Source organism: Euwallacea similis, chromosome 4, assembly GCF_039881205.1.
Source record: "Euwallacea similis isolate ESF13 chromosome 4, ESF131.1, whole genome shotgun sequence".
Classification (NCBI taxonomy): Eukaryota; Metazoa; Arthropoda; class Insecta; order Coleoptera; family Curculionidae; genus Euwallacea; species Euwallacea similis.
In genome coordinates, this window is record NC_089612.1 from 5,978,741 (window position 1) to 6,000,014 (window position 21,274).

The 21,274-nt window shown below is 38.4% G+C and overlaps 3 protein-coding genes across 3 annotated transcripts; 1 reads left to right on the top strand and 2 right to left on the bottom strand.

The window, feature by feature from the left end:
* The first annotated feature begins 3,531 nt into the window (after window positions 1–3,531).
* On the top strand, window positions 3,532–13,918 carry aop (anterior open). The gene is made up of 7 exons (XM_066389567.1): window positions 3,532–3,836; window positions 10,194–10,420; window positions 10,481–10,649; window positions 10,712–10,925; window positions 11,660–11,956; window positions 12,370–12,619; window positions 12,681–13,918. Exons 2-7 carry the CDS (start codon window positions 10,203–10,205, stop codon window positions 13,099–13,101), a joined length of 1,569 nt encoding a protein of 522 aa, XP_066245664.1. The 5' UTR covers window positions 3,532–3,836; window positions 10,194–10,202; the 3' UTR covers window positions 13,102–13,918.
* Window positions 13,919–14,287: 369 nt separating this feature from the next.
* On the bottom strand, window positions 14,288–16,166 carry LOC136408153 (probable cytochrome P450 49a1). Its single transcript, XM_066388995.1, has 5 exons — window positions 15,959–16,166; window positions 15,652–15,889; window positions 15,391–15,603; window positions 15,226–15,332; window positions 14,288–15,174 (listed from the first exon to the last, which is right to left on the bottom strand). The coding sequence occupies exons 1-5, from the start codon at window positions 16,164–16,166 to the stop codon at window positions 14,369–14,371; spliced, it is 1,572 nt and encodes a 523-aa protein (XP_066245092.1). The 3' UTR covers window positions 14,288–14,368.
* A 2,905-nt stretch (window positions 16,167–19,071) lies between these two features.
* On the bottom strand, window positions 19,072–20,925 carry LOC136408380 (KICSTOR subunit 2-like). The gene is made up of 8 exons (XM_066389323.1): window positions 20,772–20,925; window positions 20,578–20,718; window positions 20,380–20,522; window positions 20,044–20,320; window positions 19,808–19,989; window positions 19,637–19,754; window positions 19,493–19,585; window positions 19,072–19,438 (listed from the first exon to the last, which is right to left on the bottom strand). Exons 1-8 carry the CDS (start codon window positions 20,850–20,852, stop codon window positions 19,268–19,270), a joined length of 1,206 nt encoding a protein of 401 aa, XP_066245420.1. The 5' UTR covers window positions 20,853–20,925; the 3' UTR covers window positions 19,072–19,267.
* Window positions 20,926–21,274: the final 349 nt, after the last annotated feature.

Genomic DNA, 21,274 nt, shown 5'->3' on the forward strand with positions numbered 1-21,274 from the left:
TGAGAGCCAGGATAACTGCTTTTCTGGTTAATGTTATGTCGTTCAAAATTCCATTCAAACTTTGTAATGGGAATAAGTACAAAGGCGAAGATAATGTTTTTTTTTCTTTTTAATTGTGCCTTGCAAGCAACCAGCACCGTTTAGTCTTTGAAAGTAGTGATTCTATAAGTTCAAGTGGAAAAAATGGGCGTTTTAGCGAGGTACAGGGACATTGTTAAGGGACACAGAATCTATTTTCCATATGAAAATGTTGAAGAGATGTTCGGTTGAAGCATGAAGGATCTATATTTGAAATTGAAGCAGATTACAGAAAACTAAATGACCACTCTTCCTCACCCTTACCCTCAGGAAATTCATTTTATATAGTTCTAGTCATTCCTTTCAATGCTTTGCTTTTAAATGCCGCCGGTGGTGCGGTCGTAAAACTCGGAGACGCTTTCAATAAAGTGCATACAAAACGAAGAAAAAGCATCACTCTAATTCGTCAAACCCAATTTGCAGGTCGTCGTAGTTACTAGGCACTATTCACCTAAGCTTAACGAAATGAATTTCTTAGCATCCTCGTTATAAGAGCGAATCTTACGTGATGAAACTAAGTAATCATGTGATGATTAATTGCGCACCTGAACCACTTAATCTGTAGCTTCACAAGTCTGTAGGATTTTCTACTATGGAAATTTTATCTTTGTGGAAAAGAGTTTGGGTATTTTCAGGCAAGACCAAGCAGGTCCAGCTTTTTCCCATGGTGGGAGAATATAACTTTAGAAATATGATACTCGTGAATTGAAGATAATATTTTTATCAGCGTACCCCCAGCTACAGATTAAATGGGTCTATTTGCTAGTTGCTGCGGTGGACGCAAAGAGTTGATATATCTTGCTGTAAGTCTCCGCAATCTACAACAAAGCAACAAAAAAGCTCCTGTAAGTTGCCGAAGTGGAAACGGAGCATTAATAGTCAATAAACCTATTTTGACTGAGTTTGTAAATTCGGACTTTAATGATGACGACCTACATCAGAAACTCAAGAGTTAGATATACTTTTAAAAAATTTTCAATTTGTTAGATTAGTCCAAAGCAGCGAAATGTGTCAGGGTTGTCAACCGTGTCAGAATATTGTAGCTTGAATAGCTGAGGCTTCGTAAGCTTGCTAAGAATTTTAATTTTGATATAATCTACCATTTACCAATGAGCGATTACCAGCGTCTTTGTTTGAAGACAATAGACCAGCAATTTGTATCGCCAACAATAGGCCTCAAAAAATTGATTGTGAATATCCTTTATTTAGAATATTCTAAAATTTATACAGTAACATATTCTACAATTGCATGTGGGATGATTCTAAAAATTCATGGATTTAGCACAAGAAGCATGTAGGAAGAGTCTATTGAACATTACTAGTATACATCTACAACTCTTTTTTCCCGTAAACGATAAATTTACAATACAAATGTTCATAATTACTAGTGTCTTTAATAAGTAATTCTTGCGCAGGGACTATGCTAATCACCTGTTTATTTTCCGTAAATGTATATCTAGATATTGTCACAAGGATGATAAGCCTTGATTTTTATTGCGTTTATTCTACTTGGGAATAAGGCCTCAGCTACAAGTAAGGGTGAAATTGCACACAAGTCTCAATTAAAACTAATTGAAAATAACATTCGCCCTTTGCTAAGGACTCGGACGAAAATCCTTTTTAACGTTTCCATGACAAAATGAAAATGAACAGTTAACTGAAATGTATAGGAGGTCTATTTAAAATGTGTGAAATACTCTGAAATCCCTCTTTTCGATCGCTCAGGAATGACCTTTTTGTGTTTTATTGTCAGGAAGGTGTTTAGAATTGGAAGTAATAAGAATTTGGTTTAATTGAGATTTCTACTGTTTTAAAATACAAATTTTTGTTCTAAAATGAAAATTTCAGGTATTAATATTTACAGAGACCTATGCAAGGTGACTCAAAATTAGGTAGCCAACATAAAAATCTCCAACCAAAAATTACACTAGTTAACCATATAAATTACATTCGATAAATCTCTCATTACCGGAATATAGAGTGTCGTAATTTCAGATTTTTTAAAATTTGATTTTACAGCTTCTGAAGATTTTACGATATCAAATAGGATTTTTTTTCAATCGCTGTGTTTCATAATATGAATGACTATGATGCACACTTTACTGCCAAAATCTAAAGGGTGGTATTATTTTGGGAATCAGGACCCATTTTACCACCTCAAACTTTGTGTCGCACGCCATGACTGTCCATTTAATGAAATTTAAATTCCTTGTTCAATTTAGAAAGTTTTTCGTCTACTGGAATGTTTCCGTATCTGCCTTCGTTTTCTAATCATTTGCAAAAGCGTCTGGGAATGCACATGATTTCTCCTCTAAGGAGTGCATATATTTCATGAATTCCCATTTGAATTTTCCAGTGGATAATAAATTATGACAAAAATAAGGTTAATAATCTAGAAATTAGGGGAAATTACCTTATTTCTATCATCGTTTGCCATACATCGAAAAATTTTAATGGGAACACACTTGAAGAATATGCTTACGAAGTAGCTGAGATATGCATATGCTCGAGATGTGATGAGGATATCAGTATAATCGCTTTATGTGGTAAAATCATGTGGACTCACCAATGCGTCATAAATGAGAGTGGCCCCCGAGGCCACTCTCACCTATGACGCATTGGACTACGACCCTGAGTCCTACCCACCAAAACATCTCGGGCTTCCCGAAACCGTCGGAAAGCATTACTTCAGGATGCTTCATTATCTCTCTCTTTCCGTGTCTCCTCTCCTTTCTCTGTTTTACCATCACGATCCTGCCCAGTATGCCCATCATGGCGCTGAACACTCCTAAGAAGAAGAACTTAACCAGCAATTTCCCTACGTTGTTCGGATCTTATGTTCTGGAAATTACGCATTCAAACACCGCGTAGTGTGTAGAATCTCTCCCAGGTAAAACTAGCACGTTTCAGATTTCCCCTTGCTGATCCGATTTGAATAGACACCTAATATGCCATGACGTACAAATAACTAGAAAACGGTGAGAGGTGCGGAAACAATCCAAGAGAGACCTGAACCAACCTAAATTAATGTTATTTTCGCTTCGAGGTTTTGCTATTTAAGCTTGGCTCTTTAATCTCGGAACACCTTGTATAAAAGTAAACAAAATTCTCACTTCCGCACGGGTTAAGTTGTTAGGTTAATGTGCAACACAGTACAAATACAGTGAAATTCTCTAATGACGGCCTCAGGCCCAAAATGGTCACCGAAAGCTGTCTGCGTCAGTCTGATACGTCACAAAATATCGTAATAAAAGAAACACTGAAAAAAGTCGGCCATATTGCCGTACTCAGTGCGCACCATTAGCCGCCTGAATTCGCCACAAATCTCCCGATACATCCCTGTAGCTATCTCAAAGCTCTACAAGTGTAGATCCGGTCAGTGGCTGCGGCAACGTCGCACACATATGTGTATATGTCCACCCCCTCCCTCTCGCGAAGTCTCGGCCGACTTGACTGCAAGCAAGTGCGACTCATCGAGTCAGCAGTGGAGTACAGTAGCGCTCGGACCGATAGTTTGGTAAGGTGACAGTTAACCGACCTGTCACAGTTACCGATAATCCGGATAAGCACTATTGCGGATAAAGGGACTCGGTTGTGCGCAATTCTCGTTTTTCGAACGGTCGACCCAGAGTGCGCGCCAGTACTTTTATGTCGATGATACGCCAGTGGTCATAGGGTGCGTTCATCGTGAATCAAATCTAAGTGACTTTTGTTTGTTGGATAATCTGTCTAATCGCTGCGTCAAAGTGGATCTTAAGGTGAATTTCTCTATTATTTGCAGTTCTCCGAAGGCACGAAAAATAGCTTAACATTCGCAGAAAATATGTTCGGATTTCCCCGTTGCGTTAAGTGAAGGCAGTAGCCGAGTTCATTATGGTCAAGGAAACTTCGAAACCACCTGTTAGTGTGGACATACCTATGAGTTCTCGAAACTTGAGCAATCAAGCGGGCTGAGTAATGCTTAACTTCCGTGGAAAAAAGCCACAGTTGGGAAATTCTGCAACACAATAAGGAATAAATTGGCGTTAACTTTGTCTAACTTTGCAGGTTTTTTTGCGGCTACGAGCACCTACTCTTTAATGTTTATGACATCATACATTTAGCCGTAATTAACAGATATAAGGCCGGTAATAGCCGCTTGTAAATATTTACATGGCAGTTAATAGCGCTGTCATTCCGTTCCGGGATAAATTATTGCAGATTGCGCCGTTTTTATGATAATTTATAACATTTTCTGTTCGAGCAATGCTGCAATAACGTGTGGGAGTGTTTACGGTTCCGCTTTGGATTTTTTCCTATTTTTCTGTGTAGGCCGAGAACGGGAAATTGGTCGCGGCCGGGAAAAGTAAAAGTCGCATTACACCGCTTTTGTCACTACTTATCCGGCGGAATTTTCTTAGCAACAGTTGACCCGACACCGTAAATATACAAATATGGTCAATGTGTGTCAATGTTAGTTGCGGAACACGCATGAGGCTGTATTTATAATGAAAATCACTCAAGCGAATCAGACATTTTTGCGCGATTTAAAGGTCGTCAACGGACGGGGCGTTGTGCAATTCGGATATTGCTTTGAGCTAACGGGCACTGTAGAAACTCCAATCGAAAATGAGCTGGCAATATCAACGAAGAATTGCACAAAAATAAATTATCCGTGGTCGTCCAGATGCTTGACCCGCGCCTTCGAGCGGGCACATGCGAGTTTTTGCCACATGGACAAAAACTGGTATGTGTGTGCAACGACGAGGATCTTTTTGCACTTCTGTTGAGAGATCTGTGCACAGAAATTCGAGAAGACGCAGAATAGTCAAATTTCTTCCATTTCGCAGCATTTGAATCGCCCCGAACTAAGCACCCGGCGAAACATGTGTAGCGAATTCACGAGAGGATGTGCCTGGTTCGCACATCTTCTGGAAGCAACGAAAGCAGCAACTTTCTTTATTTTAGCCGCAGTTTAGCTCATGCTATAGCGACGTCCATTCGCCACCCAAGCAAAGCCTTAAATTCAATATCTTCAACAGTAATTAATAAGTGTGTCCACACTAATGTGAACGCTGCACTTCTGGGCATTTAAACGGAGGCCGCGTTCATTTGTATTTGAGCGCTTCTCTTCTATGCATTCAAGCGGATTCGTTTTAATGCGAGCGTTTCTCTTCTATGCGTTTAAATGGATGCTTGTTAAAAAAAACAAATTCTTTAAACATCAAATTTCTTAGGAATTCCGATCGGGCGCAATGCCCAATAGTGAAAAAATTAAGAATGTTAAAGCGATAAAAATTGTCAACCGTTACAAGCCACCGAATTTCGAATAAAAAGCAGCTTCCAGAATTCGATTTCAAAAATCCAGGACCGGACTTTAAACAATTATGTTGACGATGTTACGGGAAAACAAAACATCGGACTTTAAATGTGATGCCACGGCGATGGTGTGCGGGGGGGGGGGGGGGGGCATAATAAAGTGTCAATTACTTTAATCTTAAATAATAAAGTGAGGAAAAATCTTTTATCAAATCTTTTGATATTTTCGAATATTTCCGTATGCAGCTGAGATTTTAAAAATTTTAAAATAACATTTTGTCATGTGTTGGCTCTAAAATACCCAATTTTTCCCCATACTATCGACTTTGTATCTTACTGATTCCAAGATCCCTATAGTGTTCATTCTTATATGGACCATCCTGCAGGGACACGCATTGTGAAATGCTCATTACTGTAACCTTAGTCATCTAACTAATTCGAATCGTAACGATTTATTTCACAGCCTTAGTGAATAATGCAGTAGTTGTTACAATGCATCGAAATTGTCTGGTAATTTAGCGGAAAAATATTCAAATAAGTAAAATATATTTTTTTCGTTGCATATTTTACGATCGTATAAGTAGGTAAGGAGGTTTTTTCCGTTGATATGTTTTACTCTTCTGATATGACACTGACTTTTTTGCAATACTGATATGATTAGGTTTCAATATGCATGAATACCAGTGGCGTACTTTCTTTCACGGGCCTTCTGCGAATTTGCACAATTCCGCCTATCACTTGACATTTAACATTTTTAAACCCCTTTCAGTACTTTCTAATGTTTCTGTTGCCGTTGACTCCGAAGGAAAAACTATGTTCGGACATGTTTTTTTGGCGAGACTCGCATTCAGTTGCATATCAAGATGCAACCACTGGTCAGCCCGGTCATATGCCCGCCACCGAATTCCGACTCGGACCACTCAGTTTTGCATACCAAAACCACACACACGTGTGTGTGCGCAGAATCCGCCAATAACCCTTGCGTCACTTCCAGAACGCTCCTGTCAAATCAGATGTCCATCTGTAAAAACAAACGCGAAGCACCGCGTTGCCGTTCCTTTGGCTTAATAAAACATTTCTATCCGGTTGAGGTTTTGGGACTGAGATTTGCTGAACCTGCAGGTCAGTTGACCGTGCAAAATTAAAACGATAATTTGCTGCAACGTCACTGGGAACTTTGACCTCAATATCTGAAGCTTCGCTCTCACGTTGCGTAACGCGTCAGAATGCGACCTGGCCGCTCCAGAACTAATTACAACACACTGACACTTTTCTAACGGCCCATTAAAATGCTATTATTCAGTTAAACGCCGGTTTTTATACGCAGCAATTACCAATCATCGGCGATTATTGCCGCATAAACAAGAACACATGCGTGCTGTTTGGAGCACACTCTTCAGGGCTATAAAAATTGGACGTTAAACGCCTGCAACTCCGGAAGGATCTCTGGTTAAAGCCCACTTCGGCCCGCGCCATTGCTTTATCGATGGCGCGGACATCAGCGTCTGTTGATACCAGAGCGTATTGCTAATTAGTGACGTCACAATTTTGATAAGACTGATGAGGTTTGATAGAGTCGGTTTTACCAGGAAACTGTCGCTTAGCGCGAGGCTTAACTAGCGCCTGAAAATCTGCCCGTAAAGTGATGAGGCGGTTCTCGACATGCAGGTGTCCGGATTATACTTGGAAGGTCTAACACTAATGGGACTTTCACTAAATCAAACATGACGAGTCTGTTGTGGCTTTTGCGCTTAAGGGAGCGGCGTATCTCTCGCTGCAGGGCCTTATCTCCGTGGAATTTTTCCTTGCTTTCCTATTGTAACGAGCGGTAATTAATAAGACGCAAATCCCTGGGACAATATTTTGTACGTTTCTGTTTAAACTGACGATTCCATTTCTGAAGCACAAGTTTGGCAGGAAACCTCCACTTATCCCAAAATAAACGCGATTTAGTCACTCACGCAGAGTTCTCCAAATATTGAATTAGTCTTTAGACTTTTGTGAAGATTTTGAAACGGAACTCGTTATCGCTTGCGAGTAATGCGGAGATAACGCTGCTGGAACGAAAATAAACACGTCGTTAGATAATAGCGTGTGTGCACTTTTTTCTCCGCAGGATTTTTCACTGTGGCAAATTATTACTTTCCTGATAAATATTGTACGATTAAGTGGGTTTTTAAAACCCATGACGTCAAACCGTCTAAAAACGTCCCTCTAGAATTCTAGATTATCAATCGACTCATTACGCCGTTCCACTTATCAAGGAACCGGAATTCAAAAGCAGTTGTACCGTAATAACAAACGATCGGTTATTTCTTAGGAAATCGAACGCGTAAACATTTCAGCAAACACCAAAACGATTGGATAACCATCGATGTTGAAACGCCATGCGAATTAGTAATAATCACCGATATTTTAACGCGGATAGACATTTTAAAAGGAAACGCGTGTCGGTCTTGAAAAAAAATACTTTAACGATTGGCAAACAGAATAATTGAACTGACGTGACGTTCGCGGAAGTAAGTGAAGGTTAAGTAAGTGCTGAAATTACTTATAATACCAGCCGTTTTCCGGCATGATGCGTGATGCATGTTATAAAGAAGCGGATGTGGCTTAGCAAAAATGAATCTCGATCATCTGCTTGTGCTCTTGAAGTCGAGGAATACGGCAGCTCTCTATTTCCGGCCTCGTCGTTGCCAGTGATATAATTGTGCGTTGTTACTAAGGAATTCCTAATTGCCCTATTATCGATAATTGGTATTTAATGCTCTTGACAAACAACTCAAACTACTTAGGAATTCAATGTAGCTACGTGAAGAGGAGTAACGGAATGATGTAAAGCCGTCGTTTGAGGATTGCAGGTCCCAAGAAGTTCCTGTAACGAAATCTCGCACTGCTCCTCGAAAGTTCTCTAGTCCTGCCCCAAACGGGAGGAGAGATGCCTATCGCAACAAGGACCGTACTTTCTTGGAAACACGGTTTCTCTCGCTTCTAAATCCTGTAGCCTCACTAATCATTCCCCATTCAGAACATGCTGGTACCAGTGCTTGGATCAACTCATTTGGCAGGCCGAGTACAGTCTTCGATAACCCAAAATCTACTCTTTACTTTTCCGAATGCGTCTGCTCTTCAAAAAAATCCAGCTGGATATTCACACTGGATACCCGGCTGCGTGAACTGACCACTTGGGTCTATCTCCCAGAATTTCTTCTACTGTCTTTGCATGGTGATCCGAACAGGGTTAATGCTTTGCATACTCATTTAAAATGGAGAGAAGATCTATTGCATTCTCTGGCGCTGAGCATTGAAATGGTCTGCTCATCCTTGCGAGGAACAAGAAAGATGACCTACTTTTCGACACTATCTCCTAGGGATCCTTGTATTTTCCAAGCTGCGCTCTTTTTATAATAATCGCTCTGAATTAGGCCAGTACGCCACTGTGTTTTACTCAATTAAACTCATAGTTTTTTACATAATAAATAAATAACTAGAACTAGTGTTATAAAAGACAACAGTGGCGTAGAACATTTCTCCCTTGATTTACCTGCGAAATTTCCAAATTTATCTCATTTGAAATGGTAATTTTTGTAGTAGTTGCTTTAGCTTAGGTCACAGTCCAGTCCACTGTTCCTTGCCAAATGAAATGCATAATTTTTTTCTATAATAAAGAATGCAAGAAAGTGATATTATTCAAAATACGGCGGCGTAAAATGCTTCTTTCTTGTGTTAGAAATTGTTCGAAGTGTGCATTTTTATAGCAGGTAGTTGTTTTCAGTTTGGGTCTCAGGATCTTGCAAGCCACTGTCTCTTACCAAATCAAATTCATAATTTTTTCTCTGGCAAAGAATGAATGAGATTGACTCTGTACTTCTATTAAAATGGATTTGTTTCCTCGTTCCTTATGGCGTGATATTTTAGCTTTGAATCTCTATTATTAATTCCTAAAAACTTTAGCATGTCCCTCGTTGTAAAATCAGAGCCTTAACAGGCATGAACTATAAATCATTTCTTTTAGGTATTGAACTGGTAAATTCTGATGTCTTCTAAATGAAGTGTTATTGTTCCTCCAAATAGTCTCAACACTGAATCTAGCTAAGTGGGTAATCCTCCGTATTTCAAGTAGCTAATAAGAAATATTATTTCTTCCCTGCTTATTGTAAATGCATGCCCGAAATTCTCTAGTTCCGACACCAGTTACAAGAGAGTTGCTAACTAATTTGGAAGTTAAGAGAATTTCAGTCAATATCTTAAACATTCCAGAAACTCCTATTATCTCATAAAACTAATGTGAATCGAATTCTGGGCAATGTTCTTTACTCAACTCAACTCAATATCATTGTGGCAAATCGATGCAATAATACTGAGAGCACTCAAATCCCGCATAGCTAAGCACACTGGGACTTTATGTACAAGAAGCGTAACTCGAAAGTTCCCTTAAATGCTCTAAATATAAAAAATGCATGGATTTTTCTTGATTTCCTTACGAAAGTAGGTCTAGTACCATAGTAAGTCTTGATTGGAAAAATAAGTAAAGGGCTAATGCGATATGGCCCAAGGTGCATATCAGGAAGGGAAGGAAATTTATATATTGTAATACTTCCATAGGATACAATAAACCTATAATGCGGATTGTGTAGAATTGTGCAAATTTTCAAAAAACCAGAGGCGTAGATGTAAAAAATTTGACTAAATGTTAGAAAAAGGAATCAAAACTCGTGAGCGAAATGCTCTTTAAAATAGAGAAATCAAATACATACCCCCTTTAAATTTTAGCTTCATAACTAGCTTTCAAATTTTCTAAGCTTTGGTTCTTGCAGAAGAGAAAAATGAAACTGGTCCCAGGCCCATTGCCTCCAATCCCCACAACAACGTCGGGGTCCCTACCCCTGCCACTAGCCTTCAGCCCAGATCTGCTATGGAGATACCCCCTGGGCTTTTCCTCGGTTGGGACCCATCCTTTATGTGACTACAAAAGCCAGCTGCCTGGAAGTTTATCTTCAGACCCCAGAGGATGGAGTCGCGAAGACGTCTCAATTTTCCTAAGGTAAAGTTTTTAAGAGAGACATTAATAAACTCAATATTAAGTATTCTTCCGCATCTACAGGTGGGCGGAAAGAGAATACGACTTGCAGCCCATCGACATGGACATGTTCCAAATGAACGGCAAGGCAATGTGCCTGTTAACTCGAACAGACCTTTCTGAGAGAGCCCCCGGTTCGGGAGATGTGTTGCACAACGTTTTGCAAATTCTCATGAGAGATGCAAATAACATGGTAATAGGTCAAATAATAAAAAACCATGAAAATAGTATATTAACCAGGAACTTAAATTCCAGAGAATGTTGCCAAACAGCCCAATCACTCCTACCTCAAGGCACGCCTACCCTCTATCTCCTCATACGTCTCAGCCAACCACCCCTAGCTGGAACATTATGACACAACCCACGGCAGAGTACCATTCGAGCCATGCAGCTAGCCTGGCAGCCCACCTCATGGCCCAAAGCAACAGCGTTACTCTGAGCCCTGCTCCATCAGTCGACAGCCAGTCAGGTAAATTTAGAGCCAAATAACTATTATTGAGCAGTTAAGTTCGGACATCCAAAAAGAGCGCACTGAGTGCGGCAATATGATGAATAATGTTCACTATCTCTTTTATTGCCAACAAAATGCCAATCATTAACTCCGAAATAGACAGTGCACAAGACAAATAACAAAGCCTAAATGCATTGAGCGATACACAACATCTCGAGTTGTTCTCAATGGGGCACAATTGCTACTACTAGAGACGCGATAAAAAAATCCTAGTTCGTGCCTAAGAATTTCACACTGGCTGGTATCGGTATAGATTTTCCATCTATAGACATATACAAGAAGAAATTTGTCTTACGCTTACGTGAACATAACAAATCGTGATTGATAGTGCCGAACGCTGCGAACAAATCAAAGAACTTGCCGCAACTTTAGCACTCTGATAGATGTACTGTCCCACATCAAAAGTGGCCTTTTTAAATGATTTTTGGCGTGATTTCATGTTGATGAAGGACCAATATGTTGCGGTTCTGCACAAAGCATATAACGCTTTGTGCAACAGCTAAATTCCACCACGAACGCACTCCCCTAATGTTATTCTTAACTGCATGCGGATTTTCGTAGAAACATTGAAATAGAACCTTAGGTTTGGCCGATTCTGTGCTTCCATAGAAATTAGGTTGATGTTAAAGTTAACAGCACATTCATAAATGGGACCTACATATGAAGCAATTAACTCTTTGATTGATTTACAGGAAGTCCAAATCATCCAGACGCGCCCATCAGTTTCGGTCATTCCATTTTTAGCACCAACGGTAGTAGCTCTAATGGCTCGGGCTCGAATCCCAGCGATAGCGACGAAGATGATAAATTCATGGAAGCCAAAAATGGGTACTTGGGAAGTCCTCCCAACACACCCGGTTACATAAGCATTCCTCAGATGCCTTTCCTGGCTCCAAGGAGTCCGAATAAGCAGATGGAGGGGGTGGGCAGTCCTGGGCTCTATAAGCGGGAATTCTTTGGGAGCAGCGACACTTCTGAACCGAATACCAGTAAGTATGGTTTAAATGTGTGATGATGGTTAGACGTGTGACGTGGAATTGTTTTTTAAGTAGCCACTCAAGTTAGTATCATTAAAGGATTTAAACGCAATCAATAACATTTAAATTTAAAAACTAATCTGTCTCGGATGTTTGGGTTTTTTATTTTAAGCAACACAAAATTTGAGAATTTAATTCGAAGATCTTGAGATAGTTCTTGCCATGCACAAAGCCCTGGATTTGGAGGTATTTTCCGCTTTTTTTAAAATAGGGTATTTTTGAGGGATTATTAGAAATATGCAAGAAATGTCCGCAGCATAAACATAGATAATCCGGAAAAGTACTGGTTTAGATCCTTTTATACCCAATTAAGGGACTAATGAAAACATTACGTAAGAGTCAACATTTTTTCTTTTCTCCTTTAGACGGCCGCCTTCTTTGGGACTTTCTCCAGCAGCTGCTTAACGACCCATCGCAAAGATATACCATCTACATAGCCTGGAAAAACCGAGAAACCGGAGTATTCAAAATTGTGGACCCTCCGGGCTTGGCGAAGCTCTGGGGTATCCAGAAGAACCACCTTTCCATGAATTATGACAAAATGTCGAGAGCTTTGCGTTACTATTACCGCGTCAACATTCTAAGAAAAGTCCAGGGAGAAAGACATTGCTACCAGTAAGTCTCAAATGAAATCCAGCTCTGTGTTAGTAAGTACTTACCTGATAATAATTTTCAGATTCCTTCGCAACCCCACCGAACTCAAGAACATCAAGAACATCTCTCTGTTGCGCCAGCAAATGTCCCCGACAGCAACAAAGGCACCTGGACAGCTCCAAATTATCCCCCAAATTACCGTTAAACCTGAACCCATGGAGCAACCATCGATTAACAGTAAGGACCATGATATGCAGCCCTTGCCGACAGCGGTGCCCAACCACATCAAACTGAGCGAGCAAGTGCAAAAGCAAAGTTTGGCGATGTTGGCTCAGCAGCAGGTCGAAGTGAAATCTGAGGAAAGAGTGAGGAATGAGTACCAACATTCAAATGATAAACCTACGGATTTGAGCATGGACGGACCTACCGATTTGAGCAGCGGTAGTAGACATATCAACATAGTGTGTTCTCCGGACCCTCCTCTCAGCGGAGGAGGACACTGAAGGGAAGGAGTAATGTAGGTTTCCTGTCGCCAAAGGGAACAGTAATGAGTAAATCAGGTTGTTACTGATACTAGGACCTATTCAGAAGCGCCTGAAACTACTGAATAGGTTTGTATGTAGTTTGTTAATGTAAATAATAATTTCTCTTAGCTTAAGAAATTGCAATGTGCCAATAACAAGTGCAAAAGTGATTTTAAAATTGTAATTTAAGTTAGTTTACTACTTTTGCTGTGCAATCGATAATGTGTTATGTGCCAAATAAGTCCTTCTTAGCTACGTCTAAGGTGCAATTTTAGTGTGGCTAAAATAGCGCTCAGACTAATAGTATTGATGATGGTAGTTTGGCAGCTTATGTATTTTTTTAAATATAGAACATTCCACTTAAACATCGATTTAGCAAACTACGCTTGCATTGAATTTAAAGCGCAACTAGCAACGAATGGAAAGTGCAAATTTTTCACGGTTTTGTGTAAACAATAATCATTATATACAGAGGACTGCTGGGACCTTTCGTTTACATGATAATTCTATATGGCATACGGCTGAACGCATCAGCTTCTTTCTCTGTGATCTCTTGAACATAAGACTCAAAAAGAGTGTGATGTTGCAAGAAACGATAATTTGAAAACGTATTTTTAAATTATTGGCTATATTTACAGAAAGCAATTTCTAGATTAGGAAATATTTCGAGAGTATTTTTAAGGACGCTGGTATTTTGATATCGAGAATGTTTAGATTTTAGTTGATGTATATAATACATTTGTTATAAGAATTATAGCTGATTTTAAAATAAAGATTCTTTATTGTACCTAGATCAGTGTTCTTTGTTATTAATGCAGATACGTAAACACACTTATTCAATGTAAAAAAACAACAAAACAAATAAAAGGAGAATACAGAGGGTATCTCCTTTAGGTTCGAACTTAATAGATACCAACGTCATACCTTTCACCAATCGCCAACCCATTAAACACATTATAATCGCCCTTTTGGATGACAATCCAGCAACAAAAACTAAAGATTTTATAGCAATTTTATATCACTGCTGCATAGCTCTTACATAACTCTAATGAAATCAGAACTGTTTCCTAGAAGTTGTTGAAGAAGCTGCCATTGGAAGAATCAACAAACCAATGTGGTTTCTATTTCAGACTCATAAAAATACCTAAAACCCTCGATGAATAAAGATTTCAGGAGAAAACTGAATCACAATTTATTACTGCGCAATAACGAATAAAGGAGCAACAAATTGGCGATCAAACAAACTTTAAACACGATCAAGAAACCTAAACTTTAAGGGTTGTATGGGCGTAGCCAACAAGGCGTTGGAGCTCGAAATCTCCCCGTAATTGTATTCGACCATGAACCGCTTCAAAATTTTGACTATAAGCAGACCAAGCTCGGTTTGGGCCAGCTCCTTCGATTGACATGACTTCGGGCCGCGTCCAAAGGGCATAGAGACGAACATTTGCAATTCATGAGCCAAAGGATCGATCTCTTGAGAAAACCAACGCTCCGGATTGAATTTCTTCGCGGCCTCGAAATGCTCTTCCCGCAAACAGGCCAAATGCACCGCGATGAGTATATAAGTGCCCTTTGGAATTTGGTACTTATGAATGACCGCGTCTTTGCTCAAAACCCTGTTTAAAATTGGGATGGGAGGGCTCAATCTCAAGCTTTCTTTCATACAAGCCTGAAGATACGGCATGTTCTTCAAGGATTCCGGGGAAGAGATCTCTTTTGGGTGCTTCATGATTTCGTCATAAAGCTTTTTTTGACATCTAGGATTTTTGGCCAAATGATAGAGGAGGAATGCCGTAGAATGCGCGGTGGCATTGGTCCCAATCAGGAGCATGTCTAGCATGACTGCCATAATGTCTTCAACGAGAACATCATCTTTTAATAGTAAAGATTCTACTAGGGAAAGATTGGCCAAAGATTTGAAATCTTTTTTTTCTTTGAGACCCGATTGAGCGCGCTCCACGTATTTGCCTAAAATTGAGTCGATTGCGTCGCAGTTGCGCACCAATGAACGCCAAGCAGGAGTCTGTACGACTTTCCAAACGTGAAAACCTGGAAAATATTTGAGATAGTTTTTGATCGTGATGAATGAATCAAATTGACCATATTCGCATTTGCGTATTGCCTCAATAGCTCTGATAACTCCGTCCAAAATGCGGCCAGGATCGGAGGTGGGGCTTAGCCCGGTGGGATCAAGGAAACCTAATTTCCTGTAGTAAACCAATAGTCACATAAATTCTTCAAAAAAACACGAATTCCCCAGAAAACCTGCTTAAAGAGACAGAACAAAAGCACTCCAAGCACCATTTTAAAATCTCGTTTTTAAACGTCTTGGGCATTTCGTCCTGCAAATTCCGAATAGACACAATGCGTTCGATAAACTGGTCGCAAAGCAAATCGATCGTTTTAAAGTGTTGCAAAGGGAAGTTTTGCAAAGGCTTGTCTAGTGATTCGTAGATTTTCCTCCATTCGGGACCAAACCTATAACGACATTGATAAGCCAACGATAAAAGAGCAGTAAACATTTACTTTAAAAAAGGCCCGGCTTGTCTGAGTCTGCAATGTTGCAATCGATATTGTTCCATTGAATCCAGGAAAGCTCTAATTGGTTGAGAGCCCTTACTATCTAACACCAAGCAGGCATGTTCAGGTTTGGATAAAAGCACCACGTCCCCCCCAAAGGGGCCGTGAAGTCGCACTACTGGCCCATAAACGTTAAAAAATTTCTGGAAAAACTTTGCATTTCCTCCCCAGCTAAGAAGGTTTCCTGGCAGGGACAATTGGTCTGTTGATAATGAGATCGTTTCAAATAGCGCTCTTTTACCAATAAACTTACCGAAAAATTTTCCCAAATTCATGGCTTGAAATAGTGAACCCGCAGTGAATTCGGCGCTTAAAAGGGGAACATAGCTCCAAAACTTCGAAATGAACTTGAGACTGTGTGGTCCGGGGACCGTATCAAAAGAGGACACGTGATGGCTTTGAGTGAGTGAGGAGGGAATATCGACGATTTTGGAAGGTTCTGGTATTTTTGAAATAACCATTGATTGTTGGGATGAAGTTTTAGTTGCGGTTGAGATCTCCACTTCAAGTAATCCATAATAATAAAATAAAAATAACAACAAAGAAAACTGAGGAAAAAACTTACCCGGAGAGGGACCTATCTTCATCTCTTCAGTTGCTTCAGTGGCTGCAGCCTTGGGGGCCGCTTTGGCGTCACCGGCTAAAGAGAGACGTTGACGTTTAATGGTTTTCGTGCAAATTGCACCACTTCTGGCGGAAAATCTCCACATTTTTATAAAAATGTTCCTCCTGGGTGCTTTTTTCAATTTAGAGTCACTTTAGATGTCAAAATGACGGACGACAGGTGCGATTGTTTTGGTTAAGATTCATCAGGTGGTCATGGCCTTCCTCGATAATTTTATTTGAAAGCATGCAGATTTGGTTGCCAATCAGTGCCTTATACATAGCATCATCAATGTTATGCTTGAATCTGATTGGATAGAATTTGAGCAATTGAAAAAGGTGAGCAACGCAAAAACTGCATAGGTGCAAGTTGTAGTAGGTGATATAAAGCTCTAGACTAAGATCGTCCTCACACAATACACCTGTCAATAGAGTAACAACTTGAGGAATTGAAGCAGTCACTAATTAAATTCATATGTTACAATCTAGAATGATTCATGATCAATAATATAAACATATTCTTCCTGATTGGGTATTATCATTTCCGCAATGAGACTTTAAGTGTGTTTTGCAGAAAATCATTATATATCAAGAGAACTGCAAATCTTTCAGCAGCCAAATTATACAGGGTGTCCCTGAAATGATTTTCACTAGGCATACAGTTTTTCTATAAAAAAATTATTTACGATATTTTGCAATTCATCACTGTTGTGAATATGATGTTAAAAATTGTTATTGATCGGAATTGAGTTTATTACAAGTTAAATATTTTTTTTTAAAGGAACAATATTCTATCGCTGAGAAGGTTGACATGTTTCTAGTATCTGGATTCTGTTAGGGAAATGGACTTGTGAGTGTCAGAGTCTATAATAACAAATATCCAAATCGCTAAACTCCGAACAATAAAATGTTCACGAATGTTGAAAAGTAACTTAGGGAAACGGATAGTTTTAATCGAAATAATAATAATTGAAAAGACCAAAAATTGAGAAGAAAAAACATGGTGCCATACCAATTGATCGCTAAAATATCTATGGAAGAAGGTACCAAGGAAACCCATTCTTAATTGAATTCTCAATAATTCCCATTATAAAAATAAATGATAATAAAACCTTCAGGAGATCCATCAAGAGGTAGAATTATATTTTTATATTTATTGCAAATACTGAAATAGTTGCCTGCACAAGTTAGAAACAAATTATTAATAAAAACTACTAATTCCGGATAATTTGGTGAAGGAAATGTTTTCTCAGCGCGATCGTGACATTACGCTTACGGCTATTGTTCATAAAAGAATTAAACTTATAATCTCACATATATATTATTCAGCTCACGAAGTTTTTAACAGACCGAGACAAAATGTTAAGGTTAATAATAGCTTAATCTATATTATATATGTATATTAATTACGAATATAACGTATTCATTACGGTATGAAATTCTAAATTAGTATTATTCTCGAAAAACTTCAGACTTCTTTTTCGATTAAGTTCTCTTTTCAATAGAAAATGTGTTTTTTATTCCTTCGGGATATATTTATATAATGAAATTGCTGCCTTGAATGGGCAACTTTTCTGCCAATTTATTAAATCTGGAAACATCGCATTTATCGATTCAAGGGCCGATCAGCTGTACCTTAACAAAAGGCAGGTCGTACCGATATCACTTCGCAGGTGATTCATTTGAATGCCAGCGTTGCGATAAGCAAGACGTTCATAATTCACGCTGCACTAATAATCAGGATAATCGGGTTTTCTTTTGTTCTAAAAACTCGGGAGGTACGCCGTTAGTATTTCCAGGACTTAGTAAGTGAAAGTTAATGTTCCTGACGTGATTCTAGCCCATGCTTTTAGTGCTCGGGGGTGAGTTTTGATTGTTGTTTCCTTGGGGTTCATAATCAAGTTTTGCCGGGTTAATGAGAACGACATAATTCGAATTTTAGTTGAAAGTCGAAATTATTTGTAATTTTGGCTTTTCTGGAAGGCATTTGGATCATCTTTAGACGTGACCGAAGAATGGCATTACAACTTGAGTTGTTTCGAAGATTTTCAATATTTTTTCAGGAATTAAAATCGATTTTTTTTTAGGTTTCACCTATGTACGCTTCTGCTTCAAGTTTAAATTAATTCGAAATTCTAATTGTTTTGAGAATTTTTTTTCCAGGAATGTAAATTTTTTTCATGAAGAAAAATTGAATTTTTGCAGGAATTAATATTGACTTTTTCTAAGGAATTAATATTGAATTCTCAGGTATTAATCTTCACTTAATTTCTGGGATTATGTAATGTTGATGTTTTTTTGTGCGTCATAAGATTTCGAACCATTAAACTTTCGTGAGTATTGAAACGCAACTTACTGAAACAGGTAGTCTTAATCCAAATAATATTAACTGAAGACGCAAGACACCTTGCAATTCGTCATTGCTTAAAAATATCGTATCTTAAATAATTTTTGGTGAAGAAACTATGTCTGGCGAAAATTTTACAAGAAACAAAACAAATTCAAAATAAAACCAGCGTTTGGTAAGAAAAAAAGTCATTCCTACAAGGGGTAACAAAAATACAAACTTTTATTTATAAACCACGCGCTATTTTTAATATTTCCACGCATTAAAAAAAGATCCCCTTCACGTCAAAACACACCAATTTATATAGTAACCCTTAGTTCTAAAATTAGTGAAAATGGATAAAAGAAATTAGCAATTATTTTGGAAAAACGATATTAATAAGAAAACTTTTGCGTCCTGTAGCGGTAAAACGAAGGGACATTGAATATAGGCAAATTTGCCTAGAACACCTTGTTTTTAGTCGAGCATTGTATAGTTATTTCAGGAATACCCTGTATATGCGAAAGTGGCCAAATGCTTACACCACCTCTGATTTTGTCACGAAATGAGACATTTTTTATTTATGTATAAACAATAATAAACAATTGTATAAAATACCCTTAAATCAAAACCTTATTTAGCCGGGTTTTTAAGCCCTACAAAGACTTTGCTGCATCTCAGGTTGGTACAAAATTCGTCAACAAAATGGCCAATCCAGGAATCTTTTTCAGTCTTCTTTGATTCAAATAAAATAACCAGGTAAATATTAGGCTCTACCATTGTCAGGCAATAAGTACACAACTTCTAAAAAAGCATCAAATACATCGTCTACTGTTTAACCTAGTACCCAACATCTACCTGAGAGCGAAACTTGGTCACAGGTTTAAGCCCTAAAAATTCATTAGTCTCAGAAATCATTTTCAGCATTATGTCTAACTGTGGAGGACTTCTCTACAAAAATATAAAATCACTAAAATTATCAAATAATGAGCAAATACCTACAGGGGGATAGGACACAATTATAGGAAAACTATCATAGTCTGCAGTATCACAATTTGCTTGATTATCAGATAATAAGATCACGCAAGCAGCCTCATGTTTTCGTTGAAATGTGACCATTCTGAAACCAAATCAATTGTCTATTTCATCATTACATATCAATTAAGAGCTCACTTCTGGTAATAATCATGCTGCAATTTAGAGCACAAATGCCTCATATCAGTGGGCGCGGTCTGATTCGCCAATATGTCGTGAAAATATAAGCTAAATTTACTCAATACCACCCCTTTTACTTTTTGCAACCACAGGAATAATGCTGGCAAGGGACTGTTTTTGAATAAACCTAATTTCCAAGTCTAAAAATGACAATTTAAATATCATAAAAACCTTTCTAACAAATTTCTACACACTTCTCTTTGCATTTTACTCTCCCAAGCTTGCAATCTTGTATGAGCCCCATGTATAAGTGCTAGTGAGGGTAGAAATCTTAGTTTTTGCACCTCAAACATGGCTTTAAAGAGTTGTTGCAATATGTCACATTCAAAAGCAAACACTGTCTTTATAGGGGTAAGGGAGATATCTGTGAATCCCAGGTTGTGAGTTTGGATGATGGTTTCAATGCTATTTAGAATGTCCACATAAACCATGTGTTTATTGGCCAAGGCCTGGTTGTAAATTTTCTCATATCTGTTAACAATGTGTTAAGGATATAATCACCTGCAATAGTATTAGAAAATTGAGGATACAGGTCTATCAAATTGATTCTAGCAGTGACAAATTGGGTGATATTTTGGCAATAATTTTGTTGTTGAGGGTTCTGGTTTTTGCAGTTCTCTTCAATTTTTCTTAAATCACTTTTCATATTTTCATAAATAGCTCGCAATGAATTCTAGAATAGCAATATTATCATAGATCAATTCTCATGTAACGAGAGTTTCTTTTACATCTTTTCTTAAAAAACTCTTTTGCTTATTTTGTAAGAATCCTATATCCATATAGGTTTTCTCTGCTAAAGCTAACTGAAGCAGTAAATTCAAAAACATTGTTCTTGGAGTCACAGGTCCTTTTGCAGGTTTTTCTTTTTCCTGGGAGTGAAGATGGTAAGTAAAGAGCGAAACTAAATAATTATGTTACTTACAATGACTTCCCTGGCTTTGTCGTAATATAATTGGGACAAATGAGTAAAGAAGTTGAACAAAAATTCGTCCTCTTTTTCCATTATTATAGTGAAATGCAATCAAAAGCTTTCGTCACATACACATCTGTGGCCGAGGGACTTATACTATCATAAATATGCAATTTATGAGAAATTCCAGTTATATTCCTATTATAGACATTATACGTACCTTGTTAAGGGTCTATTCGTATTAAATTTGTAAACAAGAACTAGTACAAACATACACAGAAGTTAGTTTTATATTTATTTCACTTTTTGCCTTTAGTTTTCATATATACGAGTAAGATAGAGCTCCTGTCGAAGCTGTCAGAGTTCCTAGCGTCATGGTTTCTACGAACGGGAGTGAGCATAGTAAGGCGAATCATATATAATAAGTGAAAGAGAGTAAGAGAGGGGAAACTCATCACATCTCATAGTATAATGTGTTATCAAACAAAAAGGCAACAGCGCGTTGCTGCATGCTT

Excerpts from the sequence above, each read along its gene's own strand:
- LOC136408380 (XM_066389323.1), bottom strand. The coding sequence starts at position 20,852 with ATGGAAAAAGAGGACGAATTTTTGTTCAACTTCTTTACTCATTTGTCC. Across the intron at positions 20,719-20,771 it reads ACAAAGCCAGGGAAGTCATT|GAAAAAGAAAAACCTGCAAA; the intron begins GTAAGTAACATA and ends CTTCACTCCCAG. Across the intron at positions 19,586-19,636 it reads TAATTGTGTCCTATCCCCCT|AGAAGTCCTCCACAGTTAGA; the intron begins GTAGGTATTTGC and ends ATATTTTTGTAG.
- aop (XM_066389567.1), top strand. The coding sequence starts at position 10,203 with ATGAAACTGGTCCCAGGCCCATTGCCTCCAATCCCCACAACAACGTCG. Across the intron at positions 10,650-10,711 it reads TGAGAGATGCAAATAACATG|AGAATGTTGCCAAACAGCCC; the intron begins GTAATAGGTCAA and ends CTTAAATTCCAG. Across the intron at positions 11,957-12,369 it reads CACTTCTGAACCGAATACCA|ACGGCCGCCTTCTTTGGGAC; the intron begins GTAAGTATGGTT and ends TTTCTCCTTTAG.
- LOC136408153 (XM_066388995.1), bottom strand. The coding sequence starts at position 16,166 with ATGGTTATTTCAAAAATACCAGAACCTTCCAAAATCGTCGATATTCCC. Across the intron at positions 15,604-15,651 it reads CAAGCCGGGCCTTTTTTAAA|GTTTGGTCCCGAATGGAGGA; the intron begins GTAAATGTTTAC and ends ATGTCGTTATAG. Across the intron at positions 15,333-15,390 it reads TGTTCTGTCTCTTTAAGCAG|GAAATTAGGTTTCCTTGATC; the intron begins GTTTTCTGGGGA and ends GGTTTACTACAG.